This window comes from Rhinatrema bivittatum, chromosome 2 (genome assembly GCF_901001135.1).
Source record: "Rhinatrema bivittatum chromosome 2, aRhiBiv1.1, whole genome shotgun sequence".
Taxonomy (NCBI): Eukaryota; Metazoa; Chordata; class Amphibia; order Gymnophiona; family Rhinatrematidae; genus Rhinatrema; species Rhinatrema bivittatum.
This window is the reverse complement of record NC_042616.1, coordinates 506,293,442-506,312,167: the sequence shown is the minus strand read 5'-3', so window position 1 is coordinate 506,312,167 and position 18,726 is coordinate 506,293,442. Positions and strand designations below refer to the sequence as shown.

The 18,726-nt window shown below is 45.3% G+C and overlaps 1 protein-coding gene across 1 annotated transcript; it reads right to left on the bottom strand.

Moving 5' to 3' along the window:
- Positions 1 to 2,023: 2,023 nt before the first annotated feature.
- On the bottom strand, positions 2,024 to 14,518 carry CD83 (CD83 molecule). The gene is made up of 5 exons (XM_029590688.1): positions 13,527 to 14,518; positions 13,319 to 13,434; positions 12,486 to 12,705; positions 4,695 to 4,801; positions 2,024 to 3,869 (listed from the first exon to the last, which is right to left on the bottom strand). Exons 1-5 carry the CDS (start codon positions 13,567 to 13,569, stop codon positions 3,747 to 3,749), a joined length of 609 nt encoding a protein of 202 aa, XP_029446548.1. The 5' UTR covers positions 13,570 to 14,518; the 3' UTR covers positions 2,024 to 3,746.
- Between the last annotated feature and the right edge of the window lie 4,208 nt (positions 14,519 to 18,726).

The following is an 18,726-nucleotide window of genomic DNA, read 5'->3' as shown; positions in this document are numbered from 1 at the left end:
TGAGGATTAGGAAGGAACTATAAAACTGAGCAGGTGATGTGGATGGGCCATATGGCCTTTATCTGCATCATGTTCTATGCTTCTTCTTGCCTCAGTAGTGAGGTTTTTATTCTTTTTTTTCTTTCTTTACCTTTTGAACCCCACTATGTTAGCTGCCTTGATTATGTCCTCTGGCAATAGATTCCATAACTTGATTGTGTACTGAGTGAAATCTGCCAGTTGCTAGTTTCATGGAATGTCCCCTAGTCTTAATGTTTTTTTAAAAAGGGTAAATACCCATTCCTTATTTGCCGAGAGAGAGAACAACATGTCACTCTACTATTTATTTTATACCACTTTTATCTCGGAGTGGGGTTTTGGGGGGGGGGGTAGGTTTGGGAAGTGGTTTTGCATACACGGAGGTATGAACAGCAAAGTTGACATCACTGAAGATTTTCTACAGTTTGAATAGGTGAAAGGTACAAGAGGAGTTGATTTGTACCTAGCTGAAGCTAAGTAGAACGTGCATTCTACAAATCAACTCCTCTTGTACCTTTCACCGATTCAAACAGTAGAAAATCTTCAGTGATGTCAACTTTGCTGTTCATACCTCCGTGTATGCAAAACCACTTCCCAAACCTACCCACCCCCCCCCCCAAACCCCACTCCGAGTTAAACGTGCCCCCTCTTACAGTGGTATAAATATCTTTCTCTCCAATAAAAACCTTTTCCCAGGTAACTCACAACTAACATGGGGCACAATGCACATATTACGTTCTTATAATGCTAGCATTAAGGCTCTAACGTGAAATGATAAATGACCGTGTTAGTGCGCAAAGTCTGATTTTCACTCCATCTCTGCAATCAAGGGGAAGGATGCCGGCTCTTTATTACTCTTCTTCCAGGGGCATGAACTCCTTACTGGTCTTAGTAGCTCCTTTAGATACCAATGACATATATGGATGCTTCTTTTCAAAGTCAAGGGTGTTTTTCTGCCACAGTTCTGCTTTATCACTACAGAATTATAGTTTATAACAGAGGCACAAACACTTGAACAAGAAGGAGTCATTGCAATGGATCACCTGCTTTCTTGGAAACAGTGCACTATGGGGTACATTTTCAAAGGGTCACGCGCATAAGATACGCGTGTAACCCCCGAAAACCTACCGCTGTGCGCGCCGAGCCTATTTTGCATAGGCTCGGCGGTGCACGCAAGCCCCGGGACGTGCGTATGTCCCAGGGCTTTCAAAAATGGGCGGTGCGGGGGCGGGGTCGTGGCAGCGGTTCAGGGGTGGTACGGGGGTGGTCTCGAATCCTTGGCACAGCGGCCTCGGGCAGGCGTCACTTTGGAAACAAAGGTAGGGGGGGATTTAGTTAGGGCTGGGGGGTGGGCTAGATAGGGGAAGGGAGGGGAAGGTGGGGGGGGATCGAAAAAAAAGTTCCCTCCAAGGCCGCTCCGATTTCGGAGCGGCCTTGGAGGGAACAGGGCAAGCCATCGGGGCTTGTGCACCCCCTTGTGCGCGCAGACTCTGTATTTTATAACATGCACGCGGCAGCGCACGCATGTTATAAAATCGGGTGTACATTTGTGTGGTAGCGCGCACAAATCTACCCCGCCCGCGTAACATTTAAAATCGGCCCCTGTTTATCATGCGATCTAATTTCTATCAGTCAGTATTTAAAGAGAATCATAACTTTGATTCCAAAAAGGAGCCAACATTCCTTATCAGCAGGATCACTGCATCATCTTCTATGCTATATGCTATGAATAAGCAAAGCGGTCCACCCCTGGACTCCCTGGTTTGTATCTTAGTCCCACTGGCAAGCCATTTCACAGGCAAAAGGGCACATGGGACTCAGTCCTCACTTTTTGTATGATTGTTGAACAAAACCTTCTTTGGAGCAATGGTAAAAAAAAAAAAAAAAAAATTTCAATATAGAAACTTTACATAGACTGTATTCAGGCATTATGTATCCCACCGACAGGGAAGAAAGTGAATCTGAAGGATACAGCATCATGTAAATAGGGCAAAACAGACCCAGACAAAGAAAAAGTCATTTATATTTATAAAATGTACTTAAATAATATCATATATGCAGCACTATACAATATATTCCACATACTTTATATCTTTGCCAAAATGAGTTTAACATCTAAATTTAAACATGAGAAGTCTGAACAGCTTCCTCACGGTCCCACATTAAGCAATGGATAAGGGAACACACCGTGTTATATTGTCAATCATAATTTAAATGAATAGTACAATAATTCACACAATAATATATGTTTGTAACCCTTGCCCCCTTCTCCCGGTCTATGTAGGGTGATGCTTTCTTTCAGCTTTACTCAGGATCCTAAAGCTGAAAGTAGACAGCAAGCAAAGTGTTGAATGTTTTGTCAATGTAAAGACTCACTTTCTTGGCTTTGAGCTGATCAAGACAGGTGAGAGATGTGGACGTGCAGCATGTGCTCCACGGAGCTGCACATGGAGAGCTGGGGTAGATGCACGGAGGAGACAGGATGGAGATTCTGCAGTCTGTAGGGTCAGTGTTAGCGACTCACTCCCCGCCCACCATCACCTCCTAATGGATCTGTACTGTGAACTAAGTTTCTAATTGCTACCAGTCCACTGGCGGCTCCCAGGCAGCTGGGGGTAAAAGGGATCCAAAAGCCAGTAAGGACCCTGTTGCCTATCATTATTCCTTGTGCAGAGAGCTGGAACTGCAACTCGCTGGGCATAAGCTATGAGTGCAGCCTAGTTTGGAAGAAACAGAAGGTAATCCCAGCTTCTAGGACTACCTGGACGCCCCAGAGGACTGTGAAATGTGAGCGTGGGTTTTTGTCCAGCAGCTACCTCCATTACAGGTCGATACTGTAATGTGCGGTTGAAGATTTCCTGTCTGTAACGTGCTGGGAGCGCACAATTCGGACGCGTAAGGCGATTCAGCGATAGTTAGTAGAAACAATAGCTCTGAGCTGTATACACTTTTCCTGATAAGTGATTCAGCAGTAAGCACACCAACAAAATCAACCAGTTGGTGCTGGAACAGACACAAAGAGAGAGGCTGAAGTTTTGTACTGAACCAACATCCTTGACACTTTCTTGAGGTTGCCTACCCTTCCCTTTTTCTTTTTAATTCTGTTATAGTTTGTATTTGTTATGTTAAACTGTTTTGCATTTCAATTGTTTAAATGCATCTTTGATTATTTCTACTTATGCAAAGGTGGGTGAGCAGGAGGGACTAAGGAGGGAATGCTCTAGGGGTTCCATGTCACTCCAGATGAATCACCCTACACTTCTGCCAGCATATGGGAACAGAGGGTTCTTACGACAAGTCATCCCTCCTATTGTAAAAGAATCAATTCAGCTACATTTACCTCGAGAAAGAACATTCAGAGTGAGTCTCCTTCACTTCTAGCTAAAGTACCCAGATGTTGAACACTATAATCTCATTTCACATTGTCTCCATCTTATATCTAAAAGTCACAGAACAAAGAAATGTGAATACCTAGAACTTTTTTAAGCCTTTTGCAAATCCTCCTTTTTTTTCTCCATTTTGCTGTGCTGAGCTGAATGCACCTGAACCTACTTTGAAATTTTGTTTCCCTATCCAAACCAGAACATCACTGACTCAGAAATTGAGATCTTAACATGAGCTGAGCCAGGGCCATCAGAACTGGTATCAGAATAGCACACAGTTGACTTGCTCATCCTCGTCAAGTTTATATGCTAAAGCCAGCAATAAGTCAAACTAAGTCAGATTTATTAGGCACCGTTATTCCCCAATATTGTATCTTCTCCTTTTCTTGGATTCTGAGTAGGGAAAATACAAGTGTTTTTCCACTTTTTAGAAGCAGTTGAGAATATCGTCTGTATCTTTATGCATTTCTAAAAATAACAACAAAAAAGAAAAGATGTGTTAAAAATGAATGCCTTGATATTGCACATAAACATGAGTATTTCAATGAGAGTATCATAACTCCAACATGATGGATCTATATCGGTAATTGCATTGCCATTATCAGGTAATTAACTATGACCTAGTAAAGTGCCCTGAGGCAAACATAAGGACAAGGGAGAGGGATTAAAAATGGGAGAAAACCCAAGACAACTACAAATGAAGTCTTAGAGGACTGGAAACACAATGGAGTAAAAGGAAGACCACCAGGCTATCCAGGGAAGGTGGCTAAGGAGCAACCATTTCAGTTGATTCTCTGCCGTGCTAATTACACGTCAGCCAATCAGAAAGCAGGTGTAACCACAGGCCGCCAATCAGAACGCTGTTTTCTAATCTGTTGCCATTATTGAACAAAAAACGCTTTCTGTTCTTTGCTTTTATCGTTCTTAAACATCTAAATTCATTAAATTATAGTTGATTCAGTAACAAGCACTGTGCACGCCTCATGGAAGGACCTATGTTTGCTTCTCCAGGCTGTTCGGGGCTGGGGATGCTGCAGAGGTAGCAGTCACAGTTCTTCGGAGAGAGGAAGCACCAGCAATAACTGGACTTGGTAAAGTGGTATATAAATAAGGGGGTGGGGGGAAATCTCAGGTAGATGATAATGAAAGCTCAGGGTGATGTACCCAACAGACTCTGGCTCTGATTGAACTGGAAGCCCAAAGGAGCAAGAGGAGGAAATTGCTGAATCCAAAAACAAGCATAAAAATAGTGATTTTCATATATGTCATGAACATATAAAACAAATTACTTACATAATTAAGAAACATGAGGAACAAACCAAAAACAACAGTGATGGATACCAAAAAAATTTCTAGAATATGCTTCCTAGATATTTCATTTTCTTCTTGGTCAGGGCAACCTAAAACACACAAACAAAAAAAAACATTTGCAGATATTTTCCTAGTTCCTTTTTCTATTCAGCCTTTCCGTTGCCAGATAAATAGACCATAATTACTAGCCTACTAAATATAGAGTTAGTTAAAGGAAAGGCAGCAGAGTACAGAATAGAGATGATACCTTTGCAAAACTAACAAATGCTTAAAGATGCAATTTTTTTGAGACACCTGCGATATTGACAGTGAAATACTTTACCTAGGAAGGGATATTATTATTCCTGAAAGGCTGCTTCTTAAGATGTTTGTCATCCTTACAAAAGTTTCCTCCTCACAGTTGCTTAGCCTTATAATCAGCAATAAGTGCAAAATCATCAAATGAAGCAGGAAACAATCACTCGGTCTCGGTCAACTAAAAAAATCGCATTTAATGACTGTGTAGCTTCTGGGAAATCAGTTACTATCAGCTCACTTTCCAGTGAACATAAGAGAATCAATATTGGAAAGCTATGAGTGGGTAACTTTATGAGCTACCCACATAAAATCCAGTGCTTGAATATCCCCCCCCCCAACTGCAAAACATTTATATACACAAGTTTTTGTGCACACAGAATTTATCTGGACCAAAAATGGAGAATTTCCAGGGGCGGGGATAAATTTTAACTGGACAACACATATATTACGCACTTGCCAGCTAAGGTAACGCCTTATACATTCAGCGGCCGACTTATCCGAGTATATTCCGCTGAATATGTGTGAAAAAGTCCATGCATGACTTGATCCAGATAAATCTGCCATTTGCTGGCTCTCTGAATCTTGATTTCCTAGGGCTCAGTTCACTTTCACTCTGGGCTTTGACAATTTGCCAGCAAAATGTTATTCACTACCTTGGATGAATGAACATATTTGTATCTTACATTTGGAAAGGACAGCCAAGAGGCGCCCACACATTCTGAAGACGCTGAACATGCTCACTTTACCCAGGTTTGCAGCCTGGCTCCAATTCCTCTATGCACAGTGCATTATCAGCTTCACTTTAATGTGTATGAACCTCAGTGCCCCGATTCAAACATGCAAAGTTACTCTTCCAATGTCACCAACATCAGGAATAGAGCAGAAGTGGTGCACAGCACATGCTCATAGTAAGAATCCAGTACAAACTATGGATAGGGACCTTTGTTTTCAGTTTTGATTTTATGTTTTTACAAAGAAGCGAGGGCCACAGGCCTTCCTGATGCCCACTTAATCCTTCAGTGGGGGTCTGGTATGCAGGAAAGAAAGGGCAGGAGTGATGCCCACTTGCTCCTGCCCTGCTGACATCCCTTTGAAAATGGCACCAACCAATCCTGAGATTAGCACTAAAATGCAAAAAACATAGCGCCAGTCTCAAGGCTGACTGGTGCCATGTTATTGTACAGTCGTTCCAGCATACAGCTGTACAACAAAATGGCATTGGCTGGCCCTGAGACTGGTGCCATTTTGATGTCACTTTGGCAATGTTCTCAAGGAGGTCAAGGCTTATTTGCAGAGGGCAGGAGAGGAGGTCAAAGGCACCTGGGGACCAGCTACTGCCTCCTTGGGCTTCTTAGTGCCCCTCCCCCCCCCCACACACAAAAAAGCCAGAGGTGTGACCTACCCTGGCCCTCCCAATTACCCTTTTCTGGGAGGGATATTAATCCTAGAAAAGGGCAGGACTGGTCCCCAGTTGTTGTTTTTTATTTATTTATTTATTTATTAGAAACTTGGAACCTGCACATTCCAGGCTTTATGGCTATTCATAGTGGCTTCCAAAAATTTACATGTATGACATTTTTCATTTACAACACAAAATATTTAAAACAAACATTTCATATTTTAAAACTAAACTATTCCTTTTCCATCATGAACTAGATATTATACAACAGATAATATCTTCCTCTATATTTTAAGCTTCTCTAGTCCATATTCCTGAGTAACAATATTTGTTTTCGGTTTTTTAAAACCCCAGCTATTATCTTTCTGCCCTCAATTCAGATTCAAGTGCATTCCAACAAATGGGCCCAATGATTGAGAAAGCCCTTTTTCTCATTTTCTCTCTCTATTTTTTTTTTTTTTAATGTTGGTAATGCAATTAAATTCTGCTCAAAGGTTCTTAATTCCTGTATCATAACAGAAAGTTGGATCCTATTTGATAAACAATGATCCTCATTATATAGTTTTATGCATCAACGTTAACAATTTTAAATTTACCCTTTCATTTATCGGTAACCAGTGAAGTTTCTGAAGATTGGAGGTGATTCTCTCATGATATTTAGCCCCTGTAATGATCCTAGCTGACACGCTTTGCGCTAATTACAAAACATGCATCTGTTTGGGTTTTTTGGCCTTCCTATGGACAGTGAATTACAATAATCCAATGCATAACGTACTAATGCCTGCAAAAATGTCAACTACTATATAACTTTTTAAATTTCTTACCATTCTTAGGGCCAGAGTTTCTAACCTACGCACGGGCATAGATTTGTGCGCGCAACCCGGCACGCACAAATCTATGCCCGATTTTATAACATGTACGAGCAGCCGCGCACGTTATAAAATCCGAGGTCGGCGCATGCGAGGGGGTGCACACTTGTGCACCTTGCGCGAGCCGAGCCCTAGGGGAGCCCCAATGGCTTTCCCAAAATCGGAGCAGTCTCGGAGGGAACTTTCCTTTCGCCACCCCACACCTTCCCCTCCCTTCCCCAATCTAACCCGCCCCCAGCCCTACCTAAATCCCCCCTACCTTTATTATTTAAGTTGCACCCAGGTGTAGGTTGTGCGTGCCGGCTGGCGCGCAATTCCCTAGCCTAGTAGGCCTTTGGAGGCCTCTGGCCACGCCCCCTCCCCGCCCCTTTTTTCAAGCCCCGAGACATACGCGCGTCCCGGGGCTCGGCGCGCGCAGGAGCGGGTTTTCATGGTTACGCGCATAATATACGCACGTAACCCTTTGAAAATCCGCCCCTTAGTTTATAAAAGGCAGTTCTTGCCTTTGCTTTCACCTGCAATTTTAGATGTACCTGTGAATCAATTATTACTCCCAGATTTTGAACGTCATGAGCTATGGAAAGTCTGTGTTCTTCAACATTCAAACAATGCTCATCTGTATCAATATTCCTACATATTTTTAGTAAAGCTGTTTGTTTGTTTTTTTGCACATTTAAAACCAAATCATTACCTATTTATCCTTTTACCTCCTTCCTACATATGTTAAAAAATTCCTCAGGAATATAATTTGCATTTACAAAAACCTTTACCCCAATGAATGCAGTATTTTCCCTAATGGTCACAAATAAACATTAAATAAAATTGTACAGATAGCCTTGTGGTACATCCGCCTCTATATTCTTCCATGTGGATCTTTTGTTCCCTAATTGCATTTGATTTTTCTGACCTGTCAAAAATTATGTAAACCAATCTAAAACAAGTGAAGAAATCCCTATTGATTGTAGGTAAGCCAGCATGATTTCATAACAGAACTGAATGCAGCAGAGACTAGGGATCCATATTAGGTGCTACAACCCAAGAAAGAGATCTAGGTGTCATAGTGGATAACACATTGAAATCGTCGGTTCAGTGTGCTGCGGCAGTCAAAAAAGCAAACAGAATGTTGGGAATTATTAGAAAGGGAATGGTGAATAAAACGGAAAATGTCATAATGCCTCTGTATCGCTCCATGGTGAGACCGCACCTTGAATACTGTGTACAATTCTGGTCGCCGCATCTCAAAAAAGATATAATTGCGATGGAGAAGGTTACAGAGAAGGGCTACCAAAATGATAAGGGGAATGGAACAGCTCCCCTATGAGGAAAGACTAAAGAGGTTAGGACTTTTCAGCTTGGAGAAGAGACGACTGAGGGGGGATATGATACAGGTGTTTAAAATCATGAGAGGTCTAGAACGGGTAGATGTGAATCGGTTATTTACTCTTTTGGATAGTAGAAAGACTAGGGGGCACTCCATGAAGTTAGCATGGGGCACATTTAAAACTAATCAGAGAAAGTTCTTTTTTACTCAACGCACAATTAAACTCTGGAATTTGTTGCCAGAGGATGTGGTTAGTGCAGTTAGTATAGCTGTGTTTAAAAAAGGATTGGATAAGTTCTTGGAGGAGAAGTCCATTACCTGCTATTAAGTTCACTTAGGGGCGGATTTACAGAGCCCTGCTCGCCTAAATCCGCCTAAATCCGGCCGGATTTAGGCGAGCAGGGCCCCGCGCGCCGGTGCGCCTATGTTCAATAGGCCTACCGGCGCGCGCAGACCCCGGGACTCGCGTACGTCCAGGGGTTTTCCGAGGGGGGCGTGTTGGGGGCGTGTCGAGGGGGCGGGCCCGATCCACGCGGCGTTTTCGGGGTGGGCCGTAGAGTTTCGAGGGCGGGCCCGGGGCGTGGTTACGGCCTGGGGCGGTCCGGGGGCGTGGCCGCGCCCTCCGGACCCGCCCCCAGGTCGCGTCCCGGTGCGCTAGCGGCCCGCGGGCGCGCGGGGATTTACGTCTCCCTCCGGGAGGCGTAAATCCCCCGACAAAGGTAAGGGGGGTTTAGACAGAGCCGGGCGGGTGGGTTAGGTAGGGGAAGGGAGGGAACGGAGGTAGGCTGCGCGGCTCGGCGCGCGCCAGCTATACGGAATCGATAGCCCTGCGCGCGCCGATCCCGGATTTGCGCGGCTACGCGCATATCTACTAAAATCCAGCGTACTTTTGTTGGCGCCTGATGCGCCAACAAAAGTACGCCAAATCGCGCTATTTGAAAATCTACCCCTTAGAGAATAGCCACTGCCATTAGCAATGGTAACATGGAATAGACTTAGTTTTTGGGTAATTGCCAGGTTCTTATGGCCTGGATTGGCCACTGTTGGAAACAGGATGCTGGGCTTGATGGACCCTTGGTCTGACCCAGTATGGCATTTTCTTATGTTCTTATGATGTGAATCGTGTGCCCGATCGTTTTAACGATCGGGTTCGGCTGGGAGGGGGGGGGGAAATCTGATCGTTAGAGATGTGAATTGGGATCGGTTCTGATTCCAATTCACATCACTACTTTTTTTTTAGTGAGGCCCGCGCCGATAAAAAAAAAAACCCACCCGACCCTTTAAAATTACCCCCTTAGCCTCCCCCACTCTCCCGACCCCCCCAAAAAAACTTTTTACACATACCTGGTGGTCCAGGGGGGCCGTGGGTAGCGATCTCCCGTTCCCAGGCCATCAGCTGCGCTAAAAAAAATGGCACCGATGGCCCTTTGCCCTTACCATGTGACAGGGCAAAGGTAGCGCCGGCGCCATTTTGAATATTGGCAATACGGCCCAAGTGCAGGAGATTGCTCCTGGACCCCTGCTGGACCCCCAGGGACCTTTGGCCAGCTTGGGGGGCCTCCTGACCCCCACAAGACTTGCCAAAAGTCCAGCGGGGGTCCGGGAGCGACCTCCTGCACTCGGGCCATATTGCCAGTATTCAAAATGGTGCCGGCGCTACCTTTGCCCTCACAATGTCACAGGGGCCGACCGTTGGCCCCCCGTTCCCAGGCCATTAGCGCAGCTGATGCCCTGGGAATGGGAGATCGCTGCCCGCGGCCCCCCTGGACCACCAGGTATGTGTAAAAAGTTTTTTGGGGGGGGTCGGGAGAGTGGGGGAGGCTAAGGGGTTTTTTTTATCGTGCCATCGGTGCCATTTATATTAGTGGCAGCCAAAATGGCGCCGATGGCCCGAGAGCGGGAGATCGCACCGGGACCCCCTCACTGGACCACCAGGTAATTTAAAACATTTTGGGGGGGTTCGGGAGGGTGGGAGATTTGTTTTAAAGGGTCGGGGTGGGTTTAGGGGTGTTTTGGTGTGCCGGTTTTCCCGCCCTCCCCCCTCCTCCGATTTACGATTTTTCAAGATAAATCGGGGGAATTTCTATTGTATCGCGACTCTAATGATTTTTGACGATTTAAAAATTATCTGACGATTTTTTTAAATTGTCAAAATCGATTCACATCCCTAGCAGAGATATCAGGCTGGACCAGCAAAGTTACTGATTCACCATCAGTGTCCCTCCTTATTGCATCCATCAAAGAAATTAACAGCTCAGTACCATAAGCCTTTCTAAAGCCAAAATTGTTGTGCTCCGCGGCCGTGGCGCCCCACGACCGCGTTCCCCTACCTGACTCTCAGCGCCAGGAAAGCCCCGGGGAAGGGCTCCGACTCGGGCCCGTGCTGCCCGCTGCAAGGGAAGCCGTCCTGCTTCCCTCAGCGGCGTCTCTCCTCCACCGGGAGATCAAAGATGGCCGCCGCCATGAGATCCAAGATGGCCGCCGTCAACTCATTTGCATTTAAAGGGACCTGGTCCCTTTAACTAGACTCACCTGTTTCCAATGATCCAGAGCAGAGGAAGTATATAGGGAGGCTTCCTCTGCTCATTCCTTGACTTGGCAACGTCTCCTGTGAGCTTTGTCCAGTCTGCTTGCTTCAGTGAGTTCTTCGAGCTTGACTTCTGCTTTGTCTTCCTGGTTCCTGACTTCGGATTGGCTTACGGTGATTCTCTGGTTCCTGACTTCGGATTGGCAAGCGGTGATTCTCTGGTGCACGACTTCGGACTGGTGAGCGGCGACCCTCTGGCACTCGACCTAGGACTCCCTCAAGACTCCGTCTCCAAGGGCCCACCTAAGTCCCAGCGGCCCGGGTCCCTACGGGCTCCTCCTGGGGGGTCCGTGGGCTTCCAGGGCGAAGCTCCAGTTGGCCTTTGCACCATTGCTCTGACCTCCATAGGTCCACCTAAGTCCCAGCGGTCGGGTCCCTACGGGCTCCTCCCGGGGGGACCGCAGACCACCAGTGGTGAAAACACAGCGCCTCATCTCGTCTCTTCGTCGCCTCTGTATTCGCCTCCGCCTCCAGTGCCAAGGATCAGCTGGTCCCGCCTCCTGTTCTGCCTCGCCACCCGACAAGAGAGCCTACGGACCCTCCGAAAGGTATACCATCCTCTTGTCGGCCAAGGGTCCACAAGCCTGAGCATAACAAAAATGCTGTGAATCAAGGAGGCTATTTTCTTCCAGATAATCCACTAGTAGAAATAGTATCCATTTCTCTAAGATTTCACTCAGCATTGATAAATTAGATATTGAGCATATCATTCAATGAAAGTGTTAGATATGTCTTAACCGGACATGCAGCTGCCTTTCTTAATTCACCCGGAACACAACCCTCATTCAATGATGAATTTGCTCTTGAAAAATGGTGCCAGCTAGCCCTGAGACCCTAGGACAATACCAACTCTGATATACAGCATGGATTTCATTCTAAGTTTTAGTACGCATCCACAAGGACCCTACAGAAGACGTGAGAATGGACTTGAGACTGAGAGAGTCAGGTGAAACAATCTTGCAATGAAGAAAAATTGAAGCAAATATTTGATGAATCTAGCCCCTAATCTGATCATCTTTTTCTGGTAAAGTATCCCTCTTCAGACTCTTAATTAACTTAGTTGACATTCTCTGTGTGTTATCAGTCCTACTAAACTTCCAAAAAGAGATGTAAGACCCAGAAATCTGCATCATACTTTAGGCAAAAGACTTATTCTGTGAACAATTGTACTAGTTCTGTTCTCGGTGCTGTCAATCTCATTCTTTCAGGAGTATTCAATTCACTAGAAAGAAACAAGTGAAACCCTATAAGAACATCACAGCAGACAAATATACTATAGCAGCAGACAAACATACTATACCTGTTACTGTCAATCTGAGAACGCCACACGTGTTCGGTTTTCCAACGGGCGCCCAGAGTTGACACTTATATATCCCACTGTGGAAGGCTGTGGTGTTCTTTATCTTCAAAGCCCACATGTTGCTACTAGTAATTTCTACTGAGTCTTCAAAATAAGATTCTGTGTTATTCAGAAACTTCCTCCGTGCCACCAAACCCAGCTCCTCGCTGCTTCCATTAACCTGTGAAACAGCACCGCATTTCATAAGGCAGCGGAACAGCCATGAACATCACAGCCTAACAATTTCTCTGAGCTTCAGGTTGAAGAACAGAAGGAATTTTAGGGTAGAATTGAAATCACTATTTATTATTTTTTAACACTTTACATGTATATCTATCATAAAGGCCTTAGCTCAAGAAAGCTGCTTCTTCACTGATCAACTGCATCACAAAGGATCTCTGGAGCATGTACTCCAACCAAAATTGTCCTCAGAGAAACTACAACTAGCAAAAGTCCCACAACACTTTTTCATATTCATTTTTGTTTACATCATTTTTTTTCTATGGATTTTTTTCCCCTCCCAGAAGCTGCAGAAGATTTTAGTCTGGGGTAAAATGATGCACTATTTCAAATTTTTGCAGCAAATAGACTTGTGCACTTTGTTTGCCCTACTCTAGCTCAATCCTTCAAGCTGGCCTGAAAGAGTTTTAAAAAAGAAAAAAAAAAGCCATATGTGGTTGGAGACAGTTTCCGGTTATATTCTGATATACATTGGTAAAACCATGTACTAAACGGAGCAAGAGAGGAGAAAACACTCCCAGGTGGTCCATATTAAAACAAATAGTTGCTTTTACCTTGTACCAGGTTATGGCTCTGTAGCTAATGTCTGGGTCCTGCAGGGCAACACATGGCAGCACAGCATCCTCTGTACACACTACTTCTACCGTAGCAGCATGGATCACATACCAAACTGCAAAGCACAGAGAGATCAAGAAATATACCAACGTATGGCACTGCTTGTAGAAGAATGAGGTAAAATCGAAAAGCAGATCAAATACTTACTATTTTGTAGGAGAAGAGACTTCAAGTACCACTTTGGATGCATTTTTTTTCCCCTTGGCGACGGGCTGCTGGAGATGTATGCCACTCTGATTCGTTTCCAGATGAGACTGTCAGAAGCAGAGCTGCCGAGGACTGGCTTCCGCAAAGTCTAGTGACTTTCAGGGACCTTTCCCCATCCCCCAGAGGACATGAAGGGAAAGTCCCTCGAGCTATTCACATGAAGCATATTCAATAAAAATTCCCCCACCCACTGTCTAAACCCCTAAGTAGCTTGGGAAGTACAGGACGCTTAGTTTTCTTTAGGTAAACATGTGTGACCCTGATTCAACTGCATTAAAGGGTGACATTTACATCACTGTAGTGTTTCTCTGTACATGCTGCTTCAGCCAATAAATACAGGTCCAGACATTCTATTAGCAACTCAAAGCAGGTAAAAAAACAAAAAAAACTACTTTTCTTTTGAACCTCTGTTTATATCAGGTGTTTTGACATCAACAAATCTTTTGCTTTCTCAGAGTAGCTGCGATCTTCCTCCGAGAAAGTTTTGATGGAGGCACTCTTAAAAAAAATAAAATAAACGGTACTGCCGGATTTCTTGTTTAAAGAACAATCAGTTGCTGCAAGTGGAGAGCAGCAGCAGCAGCAGCAGCAGCAGCAGCAGTCATTCTAAGTAATCTCATGTCCTGTGTACCGCTCGCTCGGCAGGGTTTCAGAGCCAGGAAACCAGAAACCAAAACCGAAACTCGATAGGGGAAGTTCCACTACGCGTTAAGGGGGTTAAAAAAAAAAATAAAAAAGGAAGGGATGGGGGTTTCCCTAGCTGATGGTTGTAAGTGAAACCGTATAGTACAATAGATCCCGAAGCCTTCTATTGTATATCATTCATTTGTGGCGTAAATAGGAACTGACTCCAGTACGTAAAGGAGTCAGCCGGGGCTTTACGGCTGGCTTCTGCCCTCTTCGGGTTACTTGGTACCCATAAAAGGGAATGGAAAGTGTAGCGCGAGGAGACCTTTAAAAAAAAAAAATACGCATTGGGTTTTGGGGTTTTTTTTTGTCGGGGTTTTTTGTTTTTTTCATTTCTTTCTCTCCGCCTCCCACGCCCTCCAAGTGACGCGCGGGGGAATCTGACACCGAGGCAGTGTCACGGGGGGGGTGGGGGGCGAGGTCACCGCGAATTTCCCTCCGAATCCTAGAGAGAAAGAAAAAGGAACGCGTCCAGCATCTGTCTGTACACAGAACAGTCGGGACAACTGAGGTTACAAAACTATTTAAAAATCGCCCCAGAAAGAAGACGTGTAGCATAGATAAAGTTCACCAAAACGTCATATTTATGTACGCTGGTGAACTTCGCTAGGTTCACTACTTGTACGCATAAGGAGGAGCCAAAGGAGCCAGGAAGATAGGTGGTCAGTCGTTTGCTCCTGAGCTGACTAGTCAGGTAGGAAGGTGCATAGCCCCAATGCTACAAAAAGAAAAAAAAACACTAGGTGTCGGTTATCTTGCCATTTTCCGGTGTTGAAGTAGGTAGTGGATGCTGAAACACTGACAGTGTTGGGCGGAACTGACAACTGCGCTGAAAGCTGTAGCAATGTAACGAATCTGGCTGCTAGATAGCTGCCTCCCACCCCTCCAACCCCCAGCCAGCAGAGGCCCTCAGTGGGCCACACTCAATTCTGCTCTGGCCACCGCCTTGAAGGACAGCCCTATAAGAACCTCCCTCATAAGACAGAGGCTGCCTCACATGGAGTTGCCTCTCTGTCTTTGGCCCCTTGTTCTTGTATTCTTACCTGCGTAAAGTTAGCCTTGTTCTTGCATTCTCGCCTGTAATACCTTGCCCTTGCTCTGTGCCTAGCTCTTGCTCAGTTTGGGCCTTCTAGCCTGTCTGACCTGATTTCGTCTTATCTCTTGTCTGTGCTCCTTGTTTTGTCCTCGTCTTGGTTAGGCCTATCCTGTCTGAGTGTATTCCATATCTTGTCTTTCCTGCATCCTCCCTTGTCTGTGTGTTTCCTAGCTATACTCCAGTTTCCTGTGGGTCTCCCAGTGGGCCTTCTTTTCCCTATGGATCTCCTAGTGGCCCTTCTGTTTCATGTGGATCTCTCAATGGCCTTCTTGTTACTTGTGGATCTCCCAGTGTCCCTTCTGTTCCCTGTGGGCCTTAATGGCTCCCCCTGTTTCTTGTGGGTCTCCCTTTGGCCTTCCTGTGTCCTGTCTGTCTGCCCCCATGGCCTAGCTCTCCTGTGTGTTCCTAGCCCTGAACACTGTTCAGTCTTGCCTTGTCTTTGTTCTTTCCTTGACTTCCCTGTCTTGGGGGTGCACTTCCTGTTCATCTGAGTACCCTGCTCCTAATCTAGAGCACTGCCCTCAAGGAGACCTGCCAGCCACCAGCACCAGAGGGCCCAATCCAAAGAGAAGGTCGCTGGTCAGTAGAAGATCTGTGCTGGTCCTGCCTGCTCCTGACCCTTGCAGAAGACCGCATGCCTGACCTGCCTGCTTCTGACTCTTGCTCCCCCTTGTCTTGGGGGGTATAACCAAATCAGCCAGCCCAGCCATGACAGATGGGAAGTGTCAGCTGGCCCGCATTCCATTTTTGCTGCATTGGGGACGCTCAGATGCTAAGTATTCTTGCAGCCCAATACTAGATCATGACCCCAAGTCTGAAAACTGCTGGCCTAGATTATTAGTTAAAATAGATGCACCAATCATGATCAGGCTTTTCAGTGCTTTGAATCACAAATAGAGTATAATAAGTATTGCCCAACAAAATCTGTTGGCAAAAATACTGGAAACACTGCAGAAAAAAACATCACAGGATGTTATAAGAGTCTTTGCTTAGACTTACTGTAGTTCTGTAACCGTCTCTTTTTAGTCAGTAAGGAGGTCCAGACAACTGATCCGTAAAGATAGACTTTTATTGCCAGCAAGATGCAGCTAAGACAAAGGCTCAGTACAACTGCATGCCCCTCCCCTCCAGGAGCAGACTCTTATGCACTTTACAGTTCTTATCTTTTACACATGCGTTCTAAGCATTGCTGAGCAAGCATATTCCGGCTGAAGGGGCTACTGACCCCCTCCCTAGACACCCTGGAACTTTCGTGAAACTTCTCCCATGTTCTGCAGGAGAGGCTGCTGGGACTTGCAGTTCTGGAAAGGAATTCGCGAGTCTGCAGTAATACAGCCCATCACATAATACATCCATTGTTCTAATCTAGGTTACGGCAGTGAAAGCTTATCAGAGAATAAGAACAGCGAAGCCAAAAAAATGAAAATGTGCAATGTGCTGACAGAGAGTTTCTCAATGTCCTAATTACAGCTGTATTGCAGACTGTAAGTAAACCCGTCATGAAGCAGGGAATTCTGGTACATGAAGTCCTTTGTCAGGTTGAAGCGTTCAGACCCCTTCATTCCCCCCTTTGATACTTATCATTCTTTATGAAAAGTATCACACCATCACAACGCAACTGTGGAGCTGAAAGAAACAGAAACAAGAAAAATTAGCAATTTGAGTTCTCAGGGGGCCCTAATTTCCCAAACAGTCCGATGGTTTCTTCACGGGTTTGAGACGGATGGGCCCTATTGGCTCCACCCCCCTTTGTAGCCTGAACTTGTCATGTATGGGAAGATGGCCCAGGATAAAACATGAGGATGGTTAAACAGGTTCTATAGGCTCAGAGGAATACATGTACAGTGACAGGAGCTGCGTGGCTGTTTTGCGTTCAGCAATGTCCTTCATCACCTCACCTGACGAAGGCGGTTTGAGCAAGAAAGGAATAATTCAGGGTCCTAAAAGACAAAACAGAATTATACTGGCTGGGATAACAAACAAGCTCTTAAATCCACCGATCATGGAAAACCAACCACGGAATCCATTGGTCCAGTCCCAAGCACTATTCCACTGATGGACAGGGACGTGTGCCATCTTGACCATGCGATCAGTGATGTCTTGGATAACCTTGTTTTGGTCATCTACCTGTAAACAACAATTGGAGAGGTTAAATGTTCCACAAACCCTCCTTCCTGGGCCAGAGGATAATCTAAAACCAATCTATTCTGGTACACTGCAGTCATAATTTTGGTATTTTGTTTTGCCCAGAGTTTAAGAGCGAAAGCAGTCGTTGGTGATGAGCTCCAGGACTGCCTGAAGCCTGATGATTCGATGCAATTAATACTGCTTGGAAGGGTTCCCGAGTTGCCCCTTTTTGCTGCTTCATCTGCTCTCTGATTTCCTTGACAATAGGGTTTGATTTCCTGGTGTGTGCTTTGCAATGCATTACAGCCACCTTGCGAGGTAGCCAAACTGCGTCTAGTAATTCACGTACTTCTGATGCATTGTTCAATTGTTTTCCCTCTATAATGCTCCATGCACTTGAATTGTAAGAAAGGCATATTTAGAGTCTATTTACAGTTTGTCCTTCTGCCAACTGCAGAGCTCGAGTAAGGGCAATTAGTTCAGCTTTTTGTGCAGACGTTCCTGGGGGAAGAGGTTGAGCCTCAATGATTTCATCTTCGGATACAACAGCATATCCAGCAGAACGTATCTCATGAATGATTTGGCTGCTCCCATCAGTGAATAAAGTCCAAGCTCCTTGCCAGGGGTGATCTCTCAGGTCTGGTGTACTGGAATGTATTGTAGTCATGACTTCTTCACAATCATGGGCAACTGGTTCAGGTGCCGGCATAAGAGTGGCCGGGTTCAAGTTTTTGCTGTCCTGTATTTGAATTTCAGGAGTTTCACATAACAGAGCTTGATACTTTACAAGACGTGAATTAGTCATCCATTTTGGCCCATGAGTTTCTAGTAGTCCTTGGATAGTATGAGGAGTTGTTACTTGTAAAGTTTGTCCAAATGTTAGCTTAACAGCTTCGGGTATCAGTAGACATGCAGCAGCAATGCTTCGGAGGCATCCCGGCCATCCTTTTGACACATTGTCCATTCCTTTTGACAGATATGCAACAGGTCGTTCCCATGAGCCTAAGGTTTGAGTCAATACCCCTATGGCCATGCCTTTTTTCTCGTCGACGAATAGATGGAATGGTTTCATCACATCTGGCAATCCTAAGGCAGGTGGTTCAATTAAGGCTTCTTTTAGTTGACGTAAGCTTGCCAGTTCGTTTCCTTCCCATTGGAAGGGTTGAGATTCTGCCTCTTTACCCCGCAGCTTGTCGTACAGGGGTTGGGCAATAACTGCATAGTTAGCAA

Excerpts from the sequence above, each read along its gene's own strand:
- CD83 (XM_029590688.1), bottom strand. The coding sequence starts at position 13,569 with ATGCATCCAAAGTGGTACTTGAAGTCTCTTCTCCTACAAAATA. Across the intron at positions 4,802-12,485 it reads TCTCAGATTGACAGTAACAG|GTTGCCCTGACCAAGAAGAA; the intron begins GTATAGTATGTT and ends TGTGTGTTTTAG. Across the intron at positions 3,870-4,694 it reads TCCTCATGTTTCTTAATTAT|AAATGCATAAAGATACAGAC; the intron begins GTAAGTAATTTG and ends TGTTATTTTTAG.